At 35.2% G+C, this 22,522-nt stretch overlaps 1 protein-coding gene across 6 annotated transcripts in view; it reads left to right on the top strand.

The window, feature by feature from the left end:
* The window catches only part of ATP2C1 (ATPase secretory pathway Ca2+ transporting 1), a 67,314-nt gene that overhangs the window by 31,135 nt on the left and 13,657 nt on the right, over positions 1 to 22,522 (top strand). For all 6 annotated transcript variants that reach the window (XM_068205385.1, XM_068205391.1, XM_068205400.1 and 3 more), the window contains 18 exons: positions 1,454 to 1,564; positions 2,474 to 2,590; positions 4,141 to 4,230; positions 6,907 to 6,942; positions 7,850 to 7,911; positions 8,264 to 8,372; positions 10,123 to 10,278; positions 10,833 to 10,901; positions 11,616 to 11,691; positions 12,194 to 12,260; positions 13,318 to 13,442; positions 14,662 to 14,759; positions 16,216 to 16,311; positions 16,417 to 16,506; positions 17,226 to 17,330; positions 18,919 to 19,075; positions 20,340 to 20,510; positions 21,497 to 21,594. In XM_068205385.1, coding sequence (XP_068061486.1) covers positions 1,454 to 1,564; positions 2,474 to 2,590; positions 4,141 to 4,230; positions 6,907 to 6,942; positions 7,850 to 7,911; positions 8,264 to 8,372; positions 10,123 to 10,278; positions 10,833 to 10,901; positions 11,616 to 11,691; positions 12,194 to 12,260; positions 13,318 to 13,442; positions 14,662 to 14,759; positions 16,216 to 16,311; positions 16,417 to 16,506; positions 17,226 to 17,330; positions 18,919 to 19,075; positions 20,340 to 20,510; positions 21,497 to 21,594 — 1,833 coding nt within the window. Of the gene's footprint in view, positions 1 to 1,453; positions 1,565 to 2,473; positions 2,591 to 4,140; positions 4,231 to 6,906; positions 6,943 to 7,849; positions 7,912 to 8,263; positions 8,373 to 10,122; positions 10,279 to 10,832; positions 10,902 to 11,615; positions 11,692 to 12,193; positions 12,261 to 13,317; positions 13,443 to 14,661; positions 14,760 to 16,215; positions 16,312 to 16,416; positions 16,507 to 17,225; positions 17,331 to 18,918; positions 19,076 to 20,339; positions 20,511 to 21,496; positions 21,595 to 22,522 lie in introns of those variants that run through there.

Here is a 22,522-nt window from a genome sequence, read left to right as displayed (position 1 = left end):
TTGTCACAAAAAGGTTGTCAAAATAAGCTTTGTTGTTACACTGTAGTTCTGTGCTAATGAAGATTTATTTGAAAAACAAACCTGGTCTCTGAGAGAACCTTAACATTTCTGTTTAAGAATATTTAAATTCTTAAAATCTTTAAAAAATGTTATTAGACTTCCTGAAGCCCTAATTGATAATATTAGGGAAATGACCAGTCATGTGTCCTTTTTTGGAGTTGTTGTTTGTGTTTAGCAGTGATGTCAGTTGTTACAGGGAAAAAGATTTTTCTCAGTGCTAAAATTTTAATGGCTGTCAGTTCATTTCTGACTGCCCTTACTGGGAAAGCATGGTTGCTCAGCATTTTTGGTGAGAATGTGGAATTATCTTGGTCAAAGTCATATGTTTGTGGGCTTATTTTGGAGCAGTACTTAGGCTTAATGTTTTTCTGCCTGAAACTGGTGTTTGGTAGCTACAAAGAAAATTAGCTACAATAGAGTAGTAATAGAGTACATGGCCAACAGCGTGCAATACAGAAAATGAAGATTGCCACACCTTTTCTGGGACATAAAATGCTGGAATCTCTTAATGTGTTGTCATCTTTAGGTACTTGTATTTTAAGTCTCAGCACACATAGAGGAGTTATATACAAAACAGTAATTATTTCCTAAAGCATAAACCCGCCAGTTGAAATTCTGTGCAAGTATACTGTGAAAGCCATTTCTGTGGTCTGCATGTTTGGATGTTAAGTCTCTTCCAGTTAATGGTGGGGGGATGTGTGTGCAGCATGAAGTATCAATTGAGGGTGCAGGGAGACAGCAGGAAAAAGAGTATCACTCCAGCTTCTCATGTAAACAAGAGTCAGAAACTCTGAAGTTTCATTAAATATCAAAGCAGTGCTGACCTATGCAATCAATGTTGCTATTGTGCTCTTCTGCAGTTCACAATATTTTAGCTTCCTAATTCCTAAAAATTACAGAAAACATTACTTTTTATAGTATTGATTTGAAGCTTTTGTACTGTAGTCAAGTTTTATGGCTTCACTTACATCTGTACTCTTGAGGTTTTCTTACTGGTGTTTCTCCTTTCTTTGTTCAAGAAAATGTAAATAGGCCTGCTTAGAGCAGCTTCATTAATGACTGGAAAGTAGGAGCAGGGAGTGAAATTTATCTGGAGCAACTTTCTGACTTGATATTGATGATAATGAGCTAAATGATTATGAAGTTATTTTGTTGCTAGGATCTCTGCCATCACTGAACATGTTACAGGAATTAGTGTTCTCACTTGCATATCTCGTGTTTTAATATTGCAGGTGGTAACTGCATGAAAATAAGTTGAATTGTAGAGTATTTAAGTGCAATGTTTATAAAAAAATGCCTTTGAATGGTATAAATACATAATTGCTCTGGCATGTATTGTTTAAAATAAAACATTAGCACTCCCCTTCCCTTCAGACTTTGGTTTTGTGTTTAGGTTGCACGTCTTCAAAAAATCCCTGATGGTGACAATGAGACAATGATTCCTGTACTGTCTTCAAAAAAAGCAAGTGAATTGCCAGTTGATGAAGTAGCAAGTATTCTGCAAGTAAGTAATTTTTTTCATATCAAAAGAATGTACTGATGTTAGCAAACAATAAGTTTGATATTTCTTAAAGACAGATCTTGTAATTGAAAGTTGATACATTATCATGCAGTTTGATGTTAGCTATTACCTGCTTCTAAAAGCAAGTTGATATTTAAATTGTTACTAGAAATTCTCTAATCTCTTAATATTAAAAAAAAAAAAATTGGGCTTTTGCAGAGGGAGTGAGATTAAACTAGAAAATGTTTGGATTTGTCTGCTTTGAAAATTGCAATTTGTTAATAAAAATCCTAGCATCAGTCTTACTATAAAATTCTGTCCTGGGTTTTTCTTTTTTTTATTGCTTCCATTTCTCTAAGGAATCTTTAATGTACTTAATTTATTTTGGTAGCTTCCATCTTAAGTGGAGAAACAGGACTGAGAAAGCTACCCATTGACAGATTTATGAACCATTCAATCTGAGTTAATTTTCATGATAGATGGTCTTTTTTCATTTTCTGTATGCTCGACTGCTTGAGGAGTACACCATGATAAATGTTGGTCACTGACAACTCAAGATTTTGAAGCTATCGCAGTCATTTGGCTGAGTCACTGAACTGACGTAACCCTCAAGAGGCTCAAGGATGCCCACAGTTTGATTTGTTGCAGAGTTTTTTGCAGGGAAGATCAGCAGTCATTTACAGATGTGAAGCAACATCTGCTTCTGTAGTTCTGAGAATTTTTGATTGAATTCCTTAAGTACTGCCAGAGTTTTAAAATAATAGTTACCTTTTATTGTCATACAAACAGCAGTACCAAGCTTGTCTTTCTGATGTTGCCCAAATTCATATAATCGAAGGCTGTGTATTTGGATGTGTGAATACCCCAGCTTCTCAGTGTAATTACTGTTTCATTCTTTGCATATTTTAATAGGCTAATCTTCAGAATGGCTTAAAAAACTGTGAAGTTTGTCATAGACGGGCATTCCATGGATGGAATGAATTTGATATTAGTGAAGATGAACCACTGTGGAAAAAATATATATCCCAGGTGAAGATTTTTGTCCTTTTTGCTTTTAATACTTTTCAATAGTTTTGGTCCTTATTTTGTTTTGCTTAGCTTTTGTATACATGAACATATTTTGGTAAAAGTGGGAAAAATCTAGTTGAGTGGGAAACTACAGCTTGTAAAATTTATATTTAGTTTATCTATTGAAAAAGCTTTTACTTAGGCATGTATATATAAACATCATAGTGTTTTGATTGCGATCTGTTCTTAAATGTATGTTCATAGCTATCCAGAAGGTGCCATTCATAACTAGCTTGAGGGCTAGAAAAGCAGAATAAACTTCCCTGTAGTCAAACTTGGTCCTGAGTTGTACTAAGATCAGAGAACAATGCATATGACCATTGGTAAATATTGAAATGGAATGTGAAATATGAATAACTTGATAGGAAATTTCAAAAAACAAAACCGCTGCCTTTGATCTGAGGGTGGAGGTGGGACCAGCCTTCATTCTGGTGTTGAGCAGAACTGGCAAGAGTCGAGTGTGAATTTGTTTCTTACCAGTGTGATATATCTCAAATACATATATACATATCTGATGTGTAAGTGTCACTACTTTCTCCTGCCTACCCGTCCCTCCCCCCAGCTATACAAGATATTTACACAGATGATTCTTCTAATGAATTTGTAATGTTAAACATTTTGGGCGTTGTTTCTGTACCTTGGCTGTGCAACAGTGCAAGCCTGAAGTTGTGCCCTGTGGTTGACTGTGTGTTCCTTGGGAGAGATTAAAAAGACTTTCAGTGCTTTGGTGATGGTAGCAGTGGGAACACATCCCATGCTGGCTGTACACTGGCATGAATGCTATATTTTCAAGTGTGTAGGGTCAATTACTCAGATGCAGCAGAACGCTTCTAAGGCATATTGCCCAGGACTATTTTAGATGGGATTTATTAAGATTCATACTTGCTTTGAGTGTGCTTATCAGATCTTCTTTTGGAATGTTCTTCAACTGAATTGTAGGAATGTTCATTTTTTGTAGTGTTTCTCAAAAAAAATCAGCACATTAGCAACCAGCTGTCATAGAAGCAAGATCCTTTATTGTTTTAGTCTTAAAAAACAGTGGAAATCATATGATCCAAAAGGAAAACTTTTATCTTGTAAAAGAAGAAATCATGAATGGAAAGTTAAGAAATATATTGCTACCTTAATAGTGATCAGTTGCTGGAACAGGATCAGTCTTTTACCTCAAAGACATTTTGAATGTATTTCAGACTTTTTTTTGTATATTTAAATACAGTATCAACAGTTATAGGAGATTATTCTTTTTGCAGAAAATGTGAATCAAGAAATGTAAGAAACATTTTCTTCCTGTTACATATTGAATACAGTCTATTCAAGGTCTTTGATATTTAAAAGAAAGTGCCCCAAGTAAGCATCTGAACTGTAGAGTTAGCTTTTCTTTGCACTGCTAAGTTATAAATATTTTAATAATAGAATAATATGTTTCAAAAATAGATCTGGTGTGCTCTGAGGGGGTAGGTAAAATATCCTTTCTGTCAATGTGGCTGAATTACTCTTCTGTTTCATTTCAGTTTAAAAACCCCCTTATTATGCTTCTCCTGGCATCTGCAGTCATCAGTGTTGTAATGCATCAGTTTGATGATGCTGTCAGTATTACTGTGGTAAGCAACTAAAATTCTGTCTTGTTTGGGAGTACTTGGGAATGTGTGACCACATGTGTGTTCAGCATTACGAGAATGCCACTGTGGGGTGGGATCACTTGAATACAGTTACTGAGTTGGATTTGTGTGTTATCATTAAATCCATTTAGTTCATGACTGGATTTTGGTTTTTTCCTTTTCTTTGACTGAGAGCAGAAATACATCCATGAATAATTTTTAGCTGCTTCTTGCATATTTTCTGTTGGTAAAATGCCTGTCTTTAGGCATTTGTTCAGAGAAGGAATTTTTTGTGTATTCTGTGCAATTTTAATCTAAAAATATTATTTAATTTCAAATTTAAGCCAACAAAAACCTTCTATGAATTTACTTGAAAGATGTAATCTTTTAAACATGAAGAAGTAAAACCTGAACTGTCTAGAAATGACAGAAGAAGCTGAAATAATAAATTTTTGTAGAAGGTGCAGTTAAATAGGGTGCTGAACTAGTGAGCCAAATACAGTACTCATAACTGTCAGTACAATTGGCACAGAGAATAAAACTGTAATCCCTTTGACCTTTTAGGGGTGGTGACTGAAAATCATGATTTCTGTGTGACTAGAGGCGCATTCTAGCTGGGGTTTTTTCCTGTTTTGTCTTACCTCTGCACTTCTTGTGTTGACTTTACTTTTGTACATAGGGTAACTGGAGGTTTGCTCCTAACTCCTCTATTTTTTATAAAGAATAGTTGCCTTTGAAAGATAACCTGTGTGTCTTCTTAAATATAAAACTTGCAATTTTGAATTTGAGTGTAGTGTTAGTCCGGAATAGTTTGTGTTCCTAAGTTGGATGTACGTAAATTGTTGTATTATGAAATATATTTAATTATTGTGGCTGAAAGTTGACTTATTTAATGGTGTTTTTCCCCTTGGTTATTATCTTTAATTCTATTTCTTAACTCTCTTGAACAAGGCAATGAGAAAAAACCAAGGCAGTTAGTGTAAGAGAGCAGTAATTTCTGCATTTTTTGTTACAGCCTGGGAAGAAATCTTTTAATAGCCTTGTGAACATTGGTAGAAATATCTTAAAATATGGAGAAAAATGTGATTGAGTTGAAGTTATCAGCTGTGGGTTTTGTCTAAATTCTGTCTAACCTGTACCATTTTGTCTTGTCATCAAAAATGCCCACTTTATCACCAAGTCAATATTTGTTTTATTTCATTTTCAGATGATAGTGCAATTTTTCTATGACTATGCATTGTGTTCAGAGCCTTGGCAACAAAACTCATTTGCTACTAAAGATCAATCACATCTATTACTCTTGGTGGCATTGCTGTCTTGAGCTGCTTCTGCCATCCTTTTAGCTCTGCTGTGACAAATGTAAAACTCCTTGATCTGGACTGGGAACTGATGAAGATTAAAAGAAAAATAAAATCATTACAATCATTAATAAATCATTTGGCTTCTTAATGCAAGCCATTACCCACAGACACAAGCTGAGAGACTGATGTGAGGCTGGGAATGCAAAGCTTTTTCAGGTAGTGGTCTGTGGAGTGTGATACAGCCTCCAAAAACCATGCAGCTGTGGCAGAAGTATTCCATGGAAAGATGAAATATATATAGTTATTTCCTCATATTGAGTTGGTGAGGCTAATGTTACTATCACAAGTAAGGTGGATTTATTGAAGCATTCAAGGGAGTTTTTCACTTGCAAAATGGTAATATCTTGGTTATTTTTAGCAGTTGCTGTGTGTACTTGAAAGGCTTAATTAATGGTTGATGTGTTTCAGTTCTGGAAAAAATCAGTGTAACAACTCAGCTTGAGTAACAAATTCAGTTAATGTAGCAATATGAGAGTGTATTGAAGGAGAAGATGAGACTTGCTTTACAGCCAACTCTGATCTTTGTTGTTTCGTGGAATAGATTTATTTCATTAGCTCACTTTCACATCACATGCTTAGAAGTCCTGTAATGTTTATGTTGAAGTGTTGCCAGAATTGTATGTGATAGAGGGGACTATCAAGGCTGCTCTTGAGGCCTTAGTAGTTATCTTGGATTCTTCCTAATTAGCAACATTTTTTAGCTGTTTTGTTGGGGATCTCTGACATCCGGTCTGTTTGGGTTGTGCTGGGTGTCCTGTTTCACTCTGTGGGTGCCTTGGGCAGAGTTTCTGAGGCTCATCCTCCTCTTGTTCTTGCTAGGATGTTTTAGGGCTCCAGACTGGTTCTTCAGCTTACTGCCTTTTATCTAGTCTTTTTGTTGTCTTGGTATTTGAATGAAACCACATCTGTGATGCCCTGTAGTAGTTAACACACTTTTGTTCTTGTCACTGAAAAAACCAATCAGTTTTTCTATTTGTGTCATGGGTCTCTTTCTGTTGCTGTCTCTTATTCACTGTTTAGAAACAGGAAGCAGAGGCAGTTTTTCAAGTTTGCTATCTAGTTATTAATCTTATTTGTAGTAAAATCAGGTTGTTGTATTCTTGGATATGACTGAAGCAGGTGCAAATAGATAATGACATTGCTTTTATGACAGACCTGAGAGATAGAGAGTGATTTTGAGCATGAGAAAATTAGTTTGTTTCCAAATCATCTTGTTAATATGTAGTAACAGCTATGACTGAGCAAAACCAAATATGATTGCTTACTTTCAATGGTCATTTGGAATGCTTTTATCTCACCCACTTCTGTTCTCTTGCAGGCAATAGTCATTGTTGTTACAGTTGCCTTCGTTCAGGTAAGACAGATGTCGTCCAAATAAGATCGTTGCTTTTATGGAAATTTCTTTATTAAAAAGACTGAAGCAGTTGTCTTGGTGCATTGTGCTGTGAATGGTTGAGTAATGTGCTTTCATCCAAGCCTTTGCCTTTTCTAAAGTGCATGATTTGTCCTGCTTAAACCATATTGACATTTATGCACCTGTATAAGCATTATACTCAGCAATAAGACTACTCGTAAGGAAGTCTTTGTAATAAAGTGTAGAAGTACATAAACATCTAACTTCATGGAAAAGATTGTGAAAATGTAGCTCTTGCTTTAATTTTGTGCAGAAATGGAAACAAATACTGTCTTTGTTTCCCAAGTAATAAAAAAGTTTTCATTCTGTAAATGCGCAGCTTTAGCCAGGGTGTGGCTAAACCAGAATTACTTTGTGTATTTGTGCTTCGTATCTTTAATTATCCTAATTTTGTAACCTGTTTATCAAGTTAAAGATGAGCTGTGTTACCTTGGTTCTCTGGGGAGCTAAGAACATGAACACAGTATTTTTGGTACTCATTTGTTAAACTGTAGCATTCAATAATGTGTCTGATCCCTGAGTTTAGAAGAATTCTAATATTCTAATATTCTAATATTCTAAGTATTACAAAAACCTGAAAATATTGAAGGAAAATGAAAAGGCCCTCTGCTGTTTTTTCAGAAGAAATGCATGTAGGCAAATCTGTAAATTTTTCAGTGTTTGGAACATATTTGCTTTTTAACCTATCTAATGTAGAGCTGTTGAAAGTCATCTCTTATCTGTTTGGAATATTACTTAAATACAACTTTATTAATGAAATAAATTTCAGTAGCTGTATTTTATGTTGTGCAAGTTTTCCCTCTTTAAAACTACAATCATATTTATTTTTTAAAAAATGTCTCTGCAGGAGTACAGATCAGAAAAATCTCTTGAAGAGCTTAGTAAACTAGTGCCTCCAGAATGCCATTGGTATGTAGTTTTGTCCTTTGTGTCCTAAAGTAAATAATAAGTAATTTAATCTGAAATGAGTAAATGGGAAAGATTTCACTGAACTTAGTTCCTTTGTATCAAGTTTTTATGCTAACCTAGAGCATTTGCCTTTGCTCATTTTAAAGACTGATTTATGAGCCTAAAAAACTACACTGTATGTTTGTGTCTCTGAACCCTTCCAGTGATGTTACTGATGTGTAAGCTCTCAGAAACAAGCAGCAAGTTAGAAATATTTTGCTGAAACGTGAAGCATTGCAGTGTGCAATGGTGTGAATGCTTTTCTCAGCCAAAATGCCAGAGAAGTCACTCTCACTGCTCTTTGTGCCTACAGTGTGCGAGAAGGTCGGGTCGAGCACACGCTTGCAAGAGATTTAGTGCCAGGTGATACAGTCTGCCTGTCAGTGGGAGACAGAGTCCCAGCTGATCTACGGTTATTTGAGGTATATTCCTAACTTGGATTTAATATTTAGTAACTTTACTTTCTGTGGGACAGAGGGGAAGCAAAGATAGCCACTGAGTACTGAAGTGCAGTGTTCTTGAGTTCACCACTATCTTGACAGAAAATTTGAAATAATTGCTTTCCAAATGTCACATACATTCTTAACCAATGGTAATTTCTTACTGTAGGACAGGAGAAGGAATTTTTCAATTTTATGAATAATGAAAATGCTTGAAAATGCTATTTTTTTCCCTTACTGTTAAATATGTTGCAAAAACATTTTTTTCAGTCTGAATGCTAAGATATTTTGGCATCCAGTTGAAGGTGGTTTTCAGTCTTTATTTGCATTAAATTTTAAGGCATAGTTCCACTGTTCTCCAATAGTGGAATATCAGAAAAACTTGTGAAATTGTGCTGGTGCAATCTTTTCTCTCTGACACTTCTTCATCAGTGTGTGTCGTTGTATCTTTTAATTTACTAAATACTTAATTTGTGGTATTAGCACTGCTGGAAGTGCTTGAGTTGAAGCAATTGTGCTATAGCAGTACTTGAGCATTCTTTAAAAATGAAGTGGAACATAGATATATTCACTTGTCATATTTTGGTGGTTTTAGTTGAATAATGTCATTTTTATATCAGATTTGGCATCCTCCGTTTGCTCGGTATCTGGGATATCTATCCTGTTAATGTCTGGATATAAAAATCTGTATGTCCAGGTAATCCACAGATGATAATTAATTAATCAGTGTTCATTTCATAGACAAATTCTAAATGAATTAGTTTCTTGACAAATTTGTTTGGATTGTGTTGTTAGCTTCTGTGGTGTAGCTGGTACTTGAGTGGGTCTATTTTTTATGACTGCAAGCACTCTGCTTCCCTTGACAATTCTGCAGTCCCTGCATTGTTATGAAACTGCTGTTGCAGCAGCACCTACTTTCCTGCTCATATCTGATACCATGCTATGGTAGCAGCACACTCAGGCCTCTTGCAAAGCAAAGCAGAAATGGAATTAGAAGTTTCTCAGCTATTTGCAGCCCTTCACTAGATGAGAATTTTTTTCCATTGTAAACTACTCTTGCACATCATTTGAAAATAAGAGCGTGCCATCTTATTTTCCTATGGTGTCTACTGGGCATTGCTACAGGGTGGTGGGTTTTACAAAGAAATTATATGGAGATGATATTTTCAGAGAAAGAACTAGATTTGTTCTGCATATTCTCATTGATGCTGTCCTAGAAAACAGTAGAAGTGATAACTGGGTGCTATTTGCTTTGGGAAGGCATTTGTACAAGTGAAAACTTTTCCGCACTGGTCTCATTTTTTGGGGAAAATCTTGATTTTTAAAATGAATTTGCAGATCTTTTCTGGCCTAGGTTTTCTGTATGTTAATAAGTGGTCCATCAAGTTTTCTCATCATCTTCTCTAAAGCCAGCATATTGAATCAAAAACTAACATAACTATAACATTGTAGACTTGAAACACAATTCATTTTGGTAGTGGTGATAAAAATTTCAGAGCTAGTGGCTAAATTTGAACAGTAGCAAAGTGGCATCTTCATCTTCCATCTTTGACTCTGGTGAGAGCTTTGTAGGAGTGCTTGTTGCCCTGTTGATCCTTAAAATACTGACACGTCTCCTTATCATATTAATAAATTGGTTATATTTTAATGGTCAAAATTGTGAAACTTACCTTTACACTTCCAAATACTTACAAAATATTGTAATGGTTTTTTATCTATTTTGTTTTCAAAGGCTGTGGACCTTTCTATTGATGAATCCAGTCTCACAGGTGAGACAGCTCCTTGCTCTAAATCTACAGCTCCTCAGCCAGCAGCAACCAATGGAGACCTTACTTCTAGGAGCAATATTGCTTTCATGGGGACACTGGTCAGATGTGGAAAAGCAAAGGTAAAATCATTATTGAGAGAGAAGAATATATTCCATGTTTTAAATATTTGAAGGCAGTTCTTATTTTTTAAGTTTACCTCCTGGTGATTAATGTGATACTTTGCAGAGCTTTCTCACTGCTGCTTTTTCATACACCAGTTTAATAAGAAAACTATGGCCATCAGAGCTCAAATTCATAGGGAGCAGGTGACATAAAACTGCTCTGTCTAGGTTATGGTGTTTTACGTCTAGAGCTACACTCACATGTTTGAAAATGTGTAACAGAAAATACGGTTCTGGCTGGTGTTAGGTGTTACCAGTTTGACGTTTGCTACTGGTAGTTAGTAAGTACTTCAGCAGTGCACAGAAAAGCAATTTGTTTCACTGAGACAAAAGGTTTTTTAGGAAAAATTCCCTTCTTGGGACAAGAACTAATTCCATAAACCAAGTTAAAATTTTTATTGAGCTAAATGGCATTTGCCCATGATTGGAGTCAAATCTGCCAATAACAACTACTAACATGAAAACTTCAGATTTGATTTGGCTTTATCTTTGTTGTTTTTTGGTTTTTTTAGGGGATAGTTATTGGAACAGGAGAAAACTCTGAATTTGGGGAGGTTTTCAAAATGATGCAAGCAGAAGAGGTAAGAGAAGATATTTAGAAGCAAAGACAGAGTTTGAAAGTGTCTATTTAATTCATTAAAACTTTGAATTTGTTCGATAGGAACCTAGTTAAACATACATTGCTTTCAGTGTTTCCCTTTCTTCTAGTGAAGAAAATCTTTTAGCTCTTGGACATGAAAATAGTAATTGAATCCAGTGCAACAAAATATCCATAGCTGACCTAAAGATACTAACTGTGAAAATAATGCTCTGCACCTGTCTAAATATTTACATAGATTTTTTGTTTTGCTGTTTTGCTAAAACTGAATTTTCTGTAGATGATTAAAAAAAATCCTTCTGAAATATAACTGGCCTTTCAGGGCTTTAATGCCTGTATTTTGAAAATCAGTTTTATTCTTGCTACCAAGAGCTTACTTGGTCTTGGAGGAAGTTGGTAGCTTGTAGTTGGCATGATGTTTCGCTTTTATAATGAAATTTTTTAGAAGACCTTTTATATTATTGTTGCAGATATCACAAAGCCCTAGAACAATATTTCTAATAAATATTTGATTTCATTGAAGTATTTTTTAATCTCATTGAATTCTGTGAAAGAACAGTCTGTTTTCCTAAAGTAAATGTATGGAAACATAGGGTATAACTGCATCTTATTCACTGACTGTCTTGAATTTTGTATCTGTGAAGTAAAATGTAGTGCAGTTCATTTGTTTACTGCTGCTTGTTTGAAATTCATCAAGGCTCCAAAGACACCTCTGCAGAAGAGCATGGATCTCTTGGGAAAACAGCTTTCCTTGTATTCCTTTGGTATAATAGGTAAGATAATTTATGTAAAATAATTGCAAAAATTATCTAATGGAAACTAGTGTTGAGGCCTGGGAAATGAAAGACTAAATCTCTAAAAATGTTTTGGCTCCTGATTTCATTGGTCACTTTGAGTTTATGTCACTTGTCATCTGAAAATTATAGTGTGACATAACTCTAATCATAAGGGGGTTTACTTGCTTCTTTCTGCAAATGTACTTTACTGACTTTTTGTACTCCAAATACTTCCTTTTAAATTGCAATGTTTCTTGGATTCTGATTCAAGGTGTGCATAAGTGTGTACCTCACTTAAAGATATGATTGGGCAACTTGACTGCCTGATACTTTCTTCATCTTTGCCATACTAATGGAATCATGGCAGTGAAATAAATAATATTTTTTATAGGTAGTGCGATGGTAAGCTTTGTTCTGGTTATTTGAATCTTTTCTTGTCCCCATGAGGCCACAGTACATGCTGGTTTTACATTTATCCCCTTGACTGTTTTCTTTATAGGAGTTATTATGTTAGTTGGCTGGTTGCAAGGAAAGCATATCCTTGATATGTTCACAATTGGTGTGAGGTAAGATTTATGTTTTGAAATAAAGTAGATCATGCATTACAGCAAGTGTTTGAAAGCTAGTGATCTATTTTATATATATGTTTGCATATACTGCTCTTAACTTCATGTAAGTAATTCAAAATGAAAATAGAAAAGCAAATTCATACATATTTTTAATGATGCAGTGTCTTCTTGTGAGTCTCTTAAACTTTACATTCCTATGGTGATTTCTGAGTGTCTTGTGGAACATCTGCAAACAGGCAGTAGAGTTGTACAGTTTGAATTTTTGTTGCTGAGTAAATAAAATAGCTGTAATTTTACAAGGCATATGACAAAGTTATTGCAAGCTTTGTCATGTAGTTCAATATCTCAACTTCTGCTATATTATGCAAACTTAATCCCAGTGTGTTTGCTGAGAACAGCACTGACTTTTGATGGTCTAACCCATACTCCTAGAAAAGTTGTTGGGTTGCTGATTACATGGGCTGTGCATAAGGCAGAAAGGTTTCTTGAAGTGACAGGATCAGACGCTGAAGAATTACGCATTTGTGGAGGGGAGAAAAGAAACCCAGGAACTGCCTCTTTCAGCATTTCCACTGTCATCAAGATTTTTATTTGTTTATTTTTAAATGACCTTCAAGGCCATTCCCTCACTTAATTTGCTGCCGCATCATGATCTGGCAGTAGCAATTGTGGATCAGTGGTGGCATTTCCCAGTTCTGTTTAGTGCTGACTACACTTATTCTTCACAATCTGGGCTGCTTTGCGCAGCCCTAATTAGTGTTTTGTGTAGGCAAAACAGATGTACAATTGATTTCTCCCTCTCCCCTACATTTCTTCATACTTTTGCATAAATAATGAGTAGAAATGATCTAATTTATTTCATTTGTTGCTGTCTTCAGCGGGTTTCTTATAATGAATGCTATACAACTAGAATCACATGGCAGCTCCTTTCTTTCTGTTTTAATATCAGTGACCAGTCAGCTACAGAAACAATGTTCTGAATTTTAAATTGATCATTACTGTGTTTTCCTTTATGACATTCAAAAACAGATCTGTGTATTTACTTTCATTACAGTTTGGCTGTAGCTGCAATCCCTGAAGGACTCCCAATTGTGGTAACGGTGACACTGGCCCTTGGTGTGATGAGAATGGTAAAGAAACGGGCTATTGTAAAAAAGCTGCCTATTGTTGAAACTTTAGGTATGTCTGGACTAACTTAGAGATAGTGTTTTTGATGTAAATGTTAGGAAATATTGATGACTAGTGAGAAAACATTAGTTTGCTAGCAGCGTGTTGGCATCTTTAAAATATTCCTGAATTGAATGGAGCAATTCAGGGAGATGTTTCTGTGAGCCTTCTAACTACTTTTTTTGAAGAAATAAAAAATCCACCAGTTAACAGCATGCTGTGCTAGCAATGCACTAAACTGATGTACTACAAGATGCTCTTGTTAAGTAAGACTTGTAAAATGTTTTTTAAATGAAAACTTTTTGGTGTAAATTTAGAAGTTATATTGAAAGTTGAAAAACCCATATTTGAATATTAGAAAAAGCTTTGTAATCATAATGCACCTTCAGGATGTTATGCTGCTCTTATTAGAATGTAAAATCATTTAAAAACTTGAACATTTAAGGAAGTTCTGTATGCAGGCTGAGCATAAAACATGTAAAGCACAGAACATGGAAAAGAAATAAAAATACTAAGTTAAATAATTCTGCTGCATCTGAATTCCTTTTTGCGATTTGAAGATTTGGAAATTTTTTTTCCAGTGCCTCTAGAAGAGTTTCATTAGTGTTGCAAGGTTTTTTGTTGCTTGTACAGCTCCTGCTGTCATGTCTAGAAATGTCAAGATGCTGCAACAGTCTCTCAGAATTTCCATTCCAGAGTTAAAAAGGCGTATGCAAATCTCACATCTTTGTTATCTCTTCAAGCTTATTAAAATTTGCAGGTTTGTTAGTAAGTCACACTTGTGACTTACTAATGTGACACTTGTGTAACACAAATATTGTGTCTAGTGTTAAATACATGTTGTACTTCTTAATAAAGAAGAATGACTTCTGTAAAGCAGACTTTTAGTTTTTCTCCTCACCAGGAATCACAATTGAGATTTCAGTAATGTAGCTTGTGGTACAGCAGAATAAAATGAAGGAGAGGTAGTGAGTGGACGCATTTTGTATAAATTGTGAATTTCAGATTTAAATTAGTTTGGAGGGTTTTTTTTTTATTTTTTGGACAAACTCTCAAAGAACCTTGTGCAATTATTCATTAGTAGTTGAAAATTTTCTGTCTCACTTGTTTTTATTCACAGATACCTGCAATATTTGTAGAAATTTGCTCAGCTTGCATACTTTTCTCTTTGTTAGTTACTCAGATTGGTCTAAACAAGAATTGTCTTATAAATGTTAATTTGTTATTTCAGGTTGCTGCAATGTCATTTGTTCAGATAAAACTGGAACTCTGACAAAGAATGAAATGACTGTTACCCATATTTTTACTTCTGATGGGCAGCATGCTGAGGTATGTGGTCTGATACTTAGACTTGAATTTGCCTTTTTGTTTTGTTGTGTGTATCAGCTGAAACATGCTCGACTATACTTCAGGTAAAGTATCAGTTAAGAAAGCATAAATTTATTGCACTAAAGTCCTGTCCCTCAGATCATTTAGTATGCAGCCTTTGAGCTGTGCTATACAAGCCTTCTCTGGCTACAGAAGCGTTTTTTAATATATGTGAAGTTCTTAAAACTTTTGGTGACTGTAGGTCACACACAATAAGAGACAGATGCTAAGATACACAGACAAGTTGAAAGTTTGTGTTTTTCTTCAGTACAGAAAGTTGAGATTATTTTGCTGTTTCAGGTACAAAAAAACCCTCCTAAAATTTACATATTCCAAACATTTAAGGTGGAGATATACAACTTTTTGTCTAAAAGACAGTTTATTGTGTGAACTATTCATACTGAATATGCAGTGTCATTCTTGCTTTTTTATTATGGGTGGACTTGCAGGTAGGAGTAGGACATGAAATAGCGATTGTTGAGATTAGGGAGTTGCTGGAAAGACCAATGATGTAAATCCACAAAAGAGAAGCAAAAGCAGCAGGAATGGAAAAGCAGTGAGGTGTGGAAGTGCATGTGGGTTCATAGGAATGTTTTAATCGAGTTCTTAAATTCTCAAACTCCTTGATCAAGGTTTTGTTTCCACAATAGAGGTAATAGACAGTCTTGTCATTTTATTCTGCGAGCAAAAATACTGGCATTTTTTACATTGTTTCCTGTTATTTGCCTATATTTTCTTATATATTCTAATACTTATTTTTTTATTGCTAGAAGTCTGTATGAATACTGCTACTAGCACAGTTGCATCTGGGTCAAATCAACTCCTTTCATCTAACGGAAAGGGAACTTAAAATGGCTGTTAATGCTGTAGATATGAAGAGTTTTTCAGGATGCCTGGTTTTTTATGCACTAAAAATACAATTTTACTGGTTTTAACACCTTTCTGAGGGATAACTGAGAGGCTATTCAACTGGGGTTTTTTTTGGTGGTTTTTTTTTTTTTTTTTTTAAATAACTCAATGGAAGTAGGACTCTGCTCTGTAATTCCATTCCCCTGCAGGGGGTATGCATTATTAATCAAGGTAAAGAAAAATAGGAGGAAAAAAATAGAAAGCAAAGGAAAGAAGAAAAAAGAAAGCATGCCTAATACTGTAAGGAAACAACATAGACTACATTCATTTATGCTGAGGAACAAAATTGATACTGCTTAAAGAAATTAGTCTCTAATATATTTTATTGAACTCAGAGTGTTGCAGTATTAGAAGCTAAGTAAGAAGAATTCATGCACTCTGAGTAAAAGCAGCATTATGAATGGCCTTTTCATACAACAAATTCTTCTGTTGTTTATGATAAAGAGCTGAGAGCAATTAACCTGGTGAACACTACATTGCATGCTGCCTCTGGCTGCTTGTCTTGCAGGTTACTGGAGTAGGTTATAACAGGTTTGGAGAAGTGATGCTCGATGGTGAAGTTATTCATGGTTATAACAACCCATCCATTAGCAAAATTGTGGAGGTAAGATCTTGGAAAGAAAGGTGAGTTTTAACTGTTGATGTAGCACAAGAGCTTTGTATAGCATTTACTTTGTGTTCTATTTTCTCCTCTTTCCTTCTCTTTTAGGCTGGTTGTGTGTGCAATGATGCTTTGATTAGAAACAACACATTGATGGGGAAGCCAACGGAAGGGGCTTTAATTGCACTTGCTATGAAGGTGTGTACTTGATGGTGATTTTTGGATTCATGGCAGGTGGGAAATATGTAGCAATAAGTTGTGGCTTTGTTTTTCTCATTTTCTTCTCTTTTGGATCTCCTAGATTTGTATTGCAACTGCTCATCTCCTATGTTTCTTTCTTGTAAATCTTGGGCGTTCTGAAGGATCAGAAAAAAAAAATTTACGAGTGAAGTAAAATCTCTATTTTCATCTTTTTGCACTTAGTACTGTCTTTTTACCTGCCACAAACTGATTCACCTGTTGAATATTGACTGTACTGTCTCTTTCCCAGTTTCACATCAGTAGCAGAGGGAAGTTGATAACTGGTGTATTGGTGACTGCAGAATTTATAGTGCCTCTTAAGTGCGGGGCTTTTGAATTGTGGCCACTGTGCCTGAAGTGTTTGGGTTTTTTTCTTTTGGGAAGGGAGGGGAGTTGTTGTTGGTTTTTTGTATAATGCTGTGACACGCCCATTACAGCTACTGAGAAATGTAGCAAGGCTCATACTGAAGCCTGAAAGAAGTTTCTATGTGTTTTCAGTGCTAGTTTGTCAAGAAGTCTACCTAAATTGGAACAATGTGTTCAAAAGGCAACTTTGGAGATGAAATTGTTCTTTAATTAAGTGATGTTTGCTAACTAAGGTGTTTCAATAAGTAATCAAATTTTGTACTTGAAAAGAAAAGGTTCTGACATTGTGGTGGTGCTTCTGTTTTATACAGATGGGTTTAGATGGAGTCCAGGAAGACTACATAAGGAAGGCTGAATATCCCTTCAGCTCAGAACAAAAATGGATGGCTGTTAAATGCATTCACAGAACACAGCAGGTAAACTTCAATCACTGTTTCCATGAGCACTGGCTCTGTAGGATGATTATCTACCTTGTTTAATATCTTCATTTTTCACAAGAATCACAAGAAATAATTTCCATAAAAGACATCCTGGGAAATTATTTTAAGTGCTTTGAAAACTGAGACCTTGAATGTATACTTAGCTATTTCTCCTTTCTTCTTCTTCCTTCTCAAACATCCAAAGCAATTCTGCCAATATTCTGCTGTTCCAGTGCTGCATAGTTACATAATGAATTAAGAGCAAGAATATGCATTTATGTTGGATAGTAAAATTTCATTTGTTTGAAAACACAGGGTTTCTGGTTTGATGCAGACATCACGTCCCCAGTGTTGACAAATTTTATTGATGTCAACAGTGGCATGGATTATCAATAAAACCCACTCTTTAATCTCTTTTTCTGTCTTCCCATACTTTCACATACATATGTGCATTCATGTTTCATTTAGATCCATATAAATGTTTTTGTTACAAGTATTGACATAATTACTGCCAGTCTGATAACTGGACCCTTCTAGACAATATGTGCAACAACAGACCTTATATTGGATTTATGGAAAAAAAAATCTTCCAGTACTTCAGTTCAAAACAGGCTTGCTGACAGTGTTCCAGTATCACTGTAAAATCTGCTTTGGAAAGAAAGTATTTGACTCCTTTTAGCTATATGGGTTATATTGTTGATTATCCATGTCTTTGTAAAGAGCAGAAATTGATAAGGATTTTATCCATATAAAGAGTTACTGTGCCTGTGTTTTGGGATCAGCAATTTTAAAAGAATGTTGGAAAATTAATAACAGATTGAAAGAGAACATAAATTATTTGAAGACTGAGAAAATACAGTAGATTTAGAAACTTGGAACTCTCTTAAGCCTGTCATCAAAGATTGAGGTAACTTGACTGCTGTGCATATAAATAACGTCACAGGAAGAAAATAGGTATATTAAAAAAGAGCTTTTTTGTTCAGCTGGAGAGAAGATGAGTGATCAGTGATTGGAAATATAGCTGAGGCAGCAGTTCTTAATGGAAAGGGGGAAGGAGAAGGAATGAGTTTATTTCGCATTGGAGTTAAGTGTTTGGGGTAGCTGGTGGACACTCAGTCCCATGATATCATCATATCAAGGCTAGATGGCTGTCTGGAAAATATTAGAGTTATTAGGCCTTGTACAAGAATGGAAGGGGTGTTCAATGATCTGTGCAGCTGATCTGATGAGGAGCTTAAGGTCTTTCAGGTCTAATGTCCTGTGTAGGTTGAATTTCTGTCCTTTGCATAGCCTCTTAATCTGTAAACTGTGACTTGCAGTGCCTGTGTCTGATGTCTGCTGAAATGAGATATTGATTATTAGCTTGGCTCTTTTGACTTTACCACTCTTGAATGCACACTGTCTAGAGCCACTCAAAAGAACGGATTTTTATGTTAGAAGTGGAAGTTTGAGTTGCATTATGTTCTTAAGATTGTTAACAAAAGCACACACGTGTCATTCTTATGTATCCATGTGTGTATGCACTTGTGTATGTGTAGTTAATGCATGTACACGTGTGCACACAGCAGCTCTTTTTTTCTTTTAGGACAAACCTGAGGTTTGCTTTATGAAAGGTGCTTATGAACAAGTCATTAGATACTGTACATCGTATAACTGTAAGGGACAGAGCCTACCCCTGGTGCAGCAGCAGAGAGAGCAATACCAGCAAGAGAAGGTGTCTATGGGTTCTGCAGGGCTTAGAGGTAAGGCTGTTTCAAAACTCTCTCAAAATATCAATTTCATTTAAGTGGCACTGCTTGTTGTTTAAAAAAAAGACCTAAACCAACAACAACAAGCAAGAGCAACCCAAAACACTGGGATCTTTTTTGTTTGGTGGGTTGGGGTTTTTTTGTTCAGTAAGTTGCCACCGTGTTTAGTTTTTAGGCCTGTATAATACCATGATTAAACTGCAGGGGGTGAGAAAGGGCACTGTTGCTTTCTGTCATCTCTTGCATGTGACCATAACTGAACAGTACATTGCTATTTAATGGCTAGCATATCTTATTATGGATGCCTGTGGGGTTTTTTTAATGTGAATGTGTTTATTTGTCCATTACTTTGACTCCTGTCACCTTCATGAGTTAGGCTAGCACAACTGATTGCAGGTCAGGAGATGCTATTAGAATTATCTTCTCTGTTAACAAACTGTGTAGAATTTTAGATAAAACAAAATATTTTTCACAAGATGATTGACAAGAGTTGATTATGGGCCAGGATTATACATGACTGGCTTTACTTGGCCTCTGTAAAGAGATCTCTAGGCTGTGAAGTCCACAGCTCTTTAATTAAAAAAAAAAAAAAAAATTAAATGGAAGGGTCCTCTGTGTCTCAGGAAATTCCTAAGATGCAAATTATTAGAAGCTGAGAGGATATACTAGGAGTGGTATTTTTTTTGCTGTTTTATTTGAATAGTCATTTGTTCTGTCTGTCAAAAAAATCAAGGGTAATGCTTTGAAAAGAGTAAACTTGCTTTTTCCTTAGAACTCTAGTAACATTTAAATATATTTGAATTAAGAATCCTACTTGAAAAGACATTCCAGAAAATATTCAGCATGTACTCAATGAGATCTGCCTCTCAAAAGGTAAAAAAAAACTAAAGCAGAAAATAAATATGGTAACTGATCCTCTCTTTCATCCTAATGCATAAAAGAAACGCACAGAGAAATCACAAAGCTAGATGTGGTTCTCTTTCCACACAGTCAAAATATAAACACTTTCAGATGAGAATAAATAGGAAAGTTCTGTTTCAAACCTGGCTGTTTGGTAAGGAGCTCTTTAGAAGACAAGAGTGTAACATAAGTAGGCTATTGTGAATGCTCAGCACTGCTACTACCAAGGTTTAAAAAAAAGGAAAATATGAATTCTAGCCCTTTGCTTCATGCTGGCCTGTTAGTTAGAAACAGTTGTTTTAAATGCTGATGTAAACATTCATTTCAAATCTTAACATTTTTCTTTTTCTTCTTAAAGTTCTGGCCTTAGCTTCTGGTCCTGAGTTAGGGCAGCTGACTTTTTTGGGGCTTGTGGGAATAATCGATCCCCCGCGGACTGGTGTAAAAGAAGCTGTTACTACACTCATCACCTCAGGAGTTGCAATAAAAATGGTTACTGGAGATTCACAGGAAACTGCAGTTGCCATTGGTATAAATAGTTCACTTCCTTTCATATTTTCGTGTTTTCTGCTTAGCTAATTGTTAGGAAGTGTTTGTATTAAGTCTTTAACATTTGTGAGTTCTGTATTTTGGGTTAATGTATGGCAGTGTGGAGTTAACAGGGGAAAAGACCCAAAAAACCCATGACCCTAACCTGAAGTTACTTTGGTTTCAGCTTGAATAGCAGTTTTTCCAGTTTGGTTAACATATGACTTTGGCTGTTTGAAACTGTATTTTTTCATGTTGTTTACTTATTACATATGCTTGATTTCTGATTCTTACTGTTACATCACCACCACCACCCTGCCTGCTCTCAGCTTTGGGTGCCTGTCTCTGACAGCAGGGATGAACTAGAAGAGCCAGTGATGAGGAGTAATGATGTATGGCACTTCAGTGCTGTCTAGTACAGTTTTGTCCTTTGAAACTTAAGTATTATTAATAAATATATAAACAAACTACTTAACTTCTTTTTACAATAAAATGCATTAAAGAACAAGCACTTTAGCCAGAATAAGAATTCTTTGCAAACAGGATGATGAGCAGTTGAGTGTGCACGAGAAGAGTAAACCCCCTAACTCAGAGTATTTTATCAGAGATTTTTTTTCTTTCCCTTTTCTCCCTCATGTTATTTTTTATTTTCTGTCTGTTATTTCTGGACTGTAAGTTCTTTGAGAGGACTGAGATCCTCTTTTTGTTTATATGACACCTGACAGAATCAACTACAGACCTTTAGACCTAAAAAGACGAAGCAAATAAATATCTGATTTAGGACAGACTTTGTAGCATGTTGTTGTTACTCAAGAGTTCATCTAATTTACTCCAACATACTGAATCAATAATGTAGGAAGATGTTCTGCTCCGGGTATTTCAAATCTGAAACACTGCAGAAAATATTAGGATTAGGAAAAAAAAAGGGCACTTAATGTGTTAAAATGGTAAATTATTATAATAAGGTTTTTCATTATTTTTTTACAGCTAGTCGACTAGGATTGTATTCCAAAAATTCACAGGCAATCTCTGGAGAAGAGATAGATGATTTGGATATTCAGCAGCTTTCTCAAATAACACCAAAGGTTTGTTTTGATGTACTACTAACTGAATGTGGCAAAGGATACATTTACATATTGAGAAGTGCTCTTTCTTCTGTGGCAAGATAAAATGTAATTTCAGAGTGACAAATAATATTTTTCTAATAAGTATATTTGGTCTGACATATGACCAATATGAAAATCTATTTCTTTCAACTTACACAGTTATCTTTCTAGATATAAAAAGATAAAGAATAAATTGCTTCTGTCTCTTTTAATGATTCAGGGGTTTTTTATCTTTAACTTTCATTTTGCCACCTCTTAGTGAACATCACTTTTTTGTATTTTTAGGCCATTTTATTTCTGAGCAACTCAGTTCATTTATATACTCTTAGAGTCTGCATGTTCAGACAGTCCATTCTTTTGTAATTTATAAGACTTGTCTGTGTTTTTAATGATTTTGATCGATCTGAGTTCACTAGTTGGGAATTTTGAAAGGGTCTATTTATTAAGTTACTGCTTAATACTTTTAAAATAACTAAATAACTAAATGGATTAACCAGTGTTCAGGTTATGAATGTGAAGACATAATCAAATGCAATAGAGGTTCAGGTTTAGCTGTGTTGCAAAATTCTTGCATCAAAATGCTGCTCTGTTTGCAAAGGACTACAAAATTAGACTGCAGCATGCTTGAGCCTAGTGTAAGCAAGCCAAAAGCCAATATTTGCATTCAAGAAATGTGAATGTCAGCTTTCTGTCTTTTCTTAGTGACTCACAGAAACTGGGAAAAAGCAAGAACTGTGTGACAAACAGTAATTTTTGGTTTATGTGGTAATACTTGTTCTTAAGGGCTGTCCACATTAAATAACTGAAATAGATACAAATTTACTTACACGTGTTTGACCTTTGATCCAATTGCCTTTCTAGGTGTTTGCTTAAAATCTTACTAGGAATTAAAATCAACTGATAAGAT

Source organism: Anomalospiza imberbis, chromosome 1 (assembly GCF_031753505.1).
Source record: "Anomalospiza imberbis isolate Cuckoo-Finch-1a 21T00152 chromosome 1, ASM3175350v1, whole genome shotgun sequence".
Taxonomy (NCBI): domain Eukaryota; kingdom Metazoa; phylum Chordata; class Aves; order Passeriformes; family Viduidae; genus Anomalospiza; species Anomalospiza imberbis.
This window is presented reverse-complemented; position numbering and strand designations above follow the sequence as displayed.